Below are 4110 nucleotides of genomic sequence, written 5' to 3'. Positions count from 1 at the left end.
CCCAAGACCAGCTTGCCCCTGTCTCGAGCCTACAGATTTCTCTCCTTTATTGAGTAAATGTATTTTCTCTATTAAAGCAAAAACATACAAAGTTTAGGGGAAGAAAATGCCAGACGGACTTTATGAGCTCCCTGCATTTCTCGGGTGGTTTTGCGCGATGTCAAGACAAGCGCTTGATTCCTTGCCTTGGGCCCTGTGGCCCACAGTGCATGAGCGCTCAGCTCTCCCGGGCCCACAGGGTCCTCCCACAGTCAGTGTACTTGGCAGAATTTAAAAGCTAGCAACTCTACACTGAGCCCCCCAAACATTGCTTGGGGAAGTATTCTTGATTTATGAAATTAAAAACCCTATAACCACTGGTAAAGCAGAGGGTAGGAGAATTTGGGCAGAAACTCGAACGTCATCTAGGGTGGGAAGGCCTCAGGAGCATTAGGAGGGTCATTGTGGGGGACGCCCTTTGCCTACATCACTCAGTGGGCAGGGGGCACCACCTGTCTATAGCAGACTGCAGGTAACATGCCTCTGCCGGGCCGCTGGCCAGGAGAGCCACCCCAGTCTGCGGGGAAGTAACCCACAAAGCCCCAGAAGGAACCAGTAAGCCAAACTCCTGGGGTTCATACACGCAGTGCTTGGTCTTGGAGCTTTCGAGGGGGACGGTGCAGAGAGCAGGTGTGTTTAGAATGTGTTCACTGCAGACTGAGGAAAGTGATGAAAAAGAAAAAGACTACCCCGCTGCTGATAAAAAAGCGACCGAGGGAGGAACTGGGATCCCTAAGAACAGATGAGAAGAAGGTGGAAGACGAGGCGCAGGCTGGCCCTGGACAGGGCGGGATTGTGCTTCCCAGTTTCAGCCGGAGCGGACCTGGGAATTTACTTACACTGAAGTGGGCCGCGGGCGGACTTGGCGTGGCTAGTGTTGCGGCTCTTAGCACCCTGGGGCGCGGCGGCCCAGGGCGAGCCGAGGGCCCCTCCCTCCACAGCCACTTTTAACGGGTACCTGCCTGCCTCTCGGGGGCTTCCTGCTTATGCCCCATCATGTCTTTTGTTCTCTGTGGCCGCTGTCCTGCTGTCCAGTTGTGGAGGACATCAACAAGCGCAGAGAGCCGCTCCCCAGCCTGGAGGCCGTGTATCTCATCACGCCGTCAGAGAAGGTACCTCCTCCCCGAGGGCAAGGGCCTCTGGTCACACTTGACTCAGGGCTCTGACGAGCATGAAGCCCACGCGTGGGGAGGGGCATGGTGAGCAGGGAGAACTAAGCTTTCTGAAGTGCAGCGCTGTCCAGAAAATCAGGGCTGGTGGGTAGTTCCCCCTAGACGCCCTCCCGAGTCGGGGATCCACCTTATCCACTTAGTGATCGTGTTTTCTTTTCAGATTTCAATACATTTTGATGGTATTTTGTGTTTTAAGATTTATTTCATCAGCATCCTGTTGGTCTTCAAATTTATCCAGCAATAGGGGTGGGGGCATCCAGGCCGGGGCCGCCCCCTTGCTTCCCATGGATGCTTATCTGGGCTCTCTGCGCCTGTGTCAGCTTCCCCAGTGTAATACCCTCCTCCCACCTCTGAAAACTGGCGTAGCTGCGTTCCTGCAGATGCTGCATCGGGGCGCTCTGGTGGCTTCTGGCTAGCTCCCTTGTTTGTGGGTCTCGTAGGAGCCCCAGTTAGGGTGGCTCCAGTGTGGGCTCTGTCCCCCCACAATGAGCTAAGAAGGCTTTTGTTCATCCAGATGCAGAAGTAATCCTAATCTTAAGTTCTCAGAAGTCGGCTGTGGCCAGGGTTAGCAGGAGCCGCACGCGGGCCGCCCCTGCGGTCAGGGCGCCTGGCGTGCGTCGCCTGCACCAGCGCGCGAGCCAGACGTGGACTCTCCCCTCCCCCCGCAGTCCGTCCATTCTCTCATCAGTGACTTTAAGGACCCGCCGACCGCCAAGTACCGGGCCGCCCACGTCTTCTTCACCGACTGTGAGTTCCGCCGAGGCCTCTGCCCAGCAGCGCCCGCCACCACCTGGCCCCCTTCCCGCCCCCAGGGCTGAAGCCCAAGCCCCGTTTTGCCAAGTCGGTCATGACCTTTTATTTTCTCCTCAGAGATGAGTTGCAATAGAGACAAACAATAAATGCACACATGCACACCGACGGGGTCAGCAGCCTCCCTGACCCCAGTAACACCCCCTGAGGCCAGGGGTCCGTGCTGGGCACCCTGCTGCCAGGCTGCCTGTGTCATGTCACTGGTGGTGTGCACCCCCCCACCCCAGCCTCAGGGCTCTGTGGCTCCTGCACCTCTGCCCTGCCCCCCTCGCGTCCACGGGGGTCTGAGCGTGGAGCCCGTGGGAAGCGCCTTGGGTCTTTGCCAACAGCAGGACAGCGGGCAGCTCAGTGTTTGGTGACAGTTCACCCCATGCACTGCCGAGAAGATGGGGAAAGGTTCTTGCAAACAAATGGCGCATCATCCGAGCCCGGCTGACGGGGAGCGGGTGGACAGCATGAGCAGTGATGCCCAGGAGCGCGCTCTGGGGGCCTGGGGCTGGCCCTCTGTCCATGGGAGTCACTAGAAGCCGCGGTTCCCGCCCCAGATGCCCCTGCAGCTGCGCCGTCCTTGGCGCTCCTAGGAAATTGTCTGCACCCCGCTTCCCAGTGGTTTATTTTCCTTTGCCTATTTCCATATCATGTCAATGTGTGGTGCCTGTGTCCAGGGCAGGACCTTCCTAGTCCTGCTTCACCCCTCCCCTGGTAGCAGAAAGTGGCTGTTGTTAGCTCTCGATAACTCAGACGTCCTGCTGCCCTGCGTTTGTGTATGTCGAGGGGCTTGTAATTGGGTTTCGCTATGTTTATACTCTAGAAGTAGTGGATGTTTAGGGTGGGGTGAGCGTTCTAGTTGCCTTTTGAGGGTCAAAGAATGCACTAAATGTGTGCAGTGGTTGAGACGCCCCAGCAGACAGCCAGCCCCCTCCCTCTCTCTCGTGCCCTGCAGCCTGCCCAGATGCTCTGTTCAACGAGCTGGTAAAATCTCGAGCGGCCAAAGTCATCAAAACACTGACAGAAATCAACATCGCATTTCTGCCCTATGAGTCACAGGTGAGGCTGTGGAAGGGGCCCCAGGACACCCTCCTGGCTGTGGACAGGGGCTCGCCCCCTCGGGCGGGTGGGCAGGGGTGCGAGGAGGCAGGAAGGAGGCCCCAGACGCCTGCTGTGCAGGTGTTCAGGTGGGAACGGCCTTCTGCTGCCCTCTGAGAGCCTGCTGCAGCCAGCTCGCTGTGTCCAGCCCTGCTGGCTAAATCCCCAAATAACCAAAAAGTGACCAGTTCAGAAAGCCTGGAAGAGGCCAGAGGGAGAGCTGCACCCACCTGCTGCTGCAGGGACACTTTTCCTGTGCAAGAACCTCAGCGGTCACGTGGAGGAACAGATGGCTCCTTCGCATTAGCTGTTAACACTTCAGGTGCCGAGCCTGGCCACAAACCTCCCTTTGGGGAGAAACAGAGTGTTAAGCCAGAAAAGGCGAAACCTCGTAAGAGAATATACACTTTTATCTAAGTAGTTTAAGATTTGTTAAAATATCTTTCCCTAGCAAAGAACCAAAAATAACAGGGCTTTTAGGCATGAGAGACGATGGCGGCATATTTCATCTTCCTAGCGCAGCTTCCAGACACCGAGGGTGACTATTCTTAGAGAGGGGGCTGGGAAATGTGCTGTGGCCGTTCCAGGCAATCTCCTCCTGCCTCTGGCCCAAAGCCCGCTCCCGCTGGAGGACAGCATGATTCCCCTCCGTGTGCGCAGTCGCCACCTGGGCTGAATAAAACCCAATGTTAGTACATCCAAGCATATGACACCACATTTACTTTCAAAAGGTAATCCGCCTTTTTTAAGGACCTCAGGTTTTCTAGATTTTATAGAAATGAGGCTCTGAGAGAATCCTGGTGGCTGGTGCAGGGTAGGCAGTTTAAGAAGGCATGTAAATTTCTAGAACCATCTAAGATTTAAAAAAGGAAGGAGAAATATCCTTCTACTGAGGATCCAGAATGACTATTAAGTCCATTGAAAGTCCCTTTACTTTTCCCAGCACCATGTCTCGCTTGTTCCTTGTTTACTGGAGTTAATCTCCCGGTCACCTCCCCTCTGC

General features: G+C 55.8%; 1 protein-coding gene across 2 annotated transcripts in view; it reads left to right on the top strand.

The window, feature by feature from the left end:
* Window positions 1-4110, top strand: part of STXBP1 (syntaxin binding protein 1) — a 22979-nt gene that overhangs the window by 1390 nt on the left and 17479 nt on the right. For both annotated transcript variants that reach the window (XM_012721400.1, XM_004677311.2), the window contains exons 2-4: window positions 1075-1151; window positions 1880-1958; window positions 2965-3107. In XM_012721400.1, coding sequence (XP_012576854.1) covers window positions 1075-1151; window positions 1880-1958; window positions 2965-3107 — 299 coding nt within the window. The remainder of the gene's footprint in view (window positions 1-1074; window positions 1152-1879; window positions 1959-2964; window positions 3108-4110) is intronic.

The sequence above is a fragment of the Condylura cristata genome, unplaced genomic scaffold, assembly GCF_000260355.1.
Source record: "Condylura cristata isolate star-nosed mole 26May11 unplaced genomic scaffold, ConCri1.0 scaffold00006, whole genome shotgun sequence".
In the NCBI taxonomy this organism is placed as follows: domain Eukaryota; kingdom Metazoa; phylum Chordata; class Mammalia; order Eulipotyphla; family Talpidae; genus Condylura; species Condylura cristata.
This window is presented reverse-complemented; position numbering and strand designations above follow the sequence as displayed.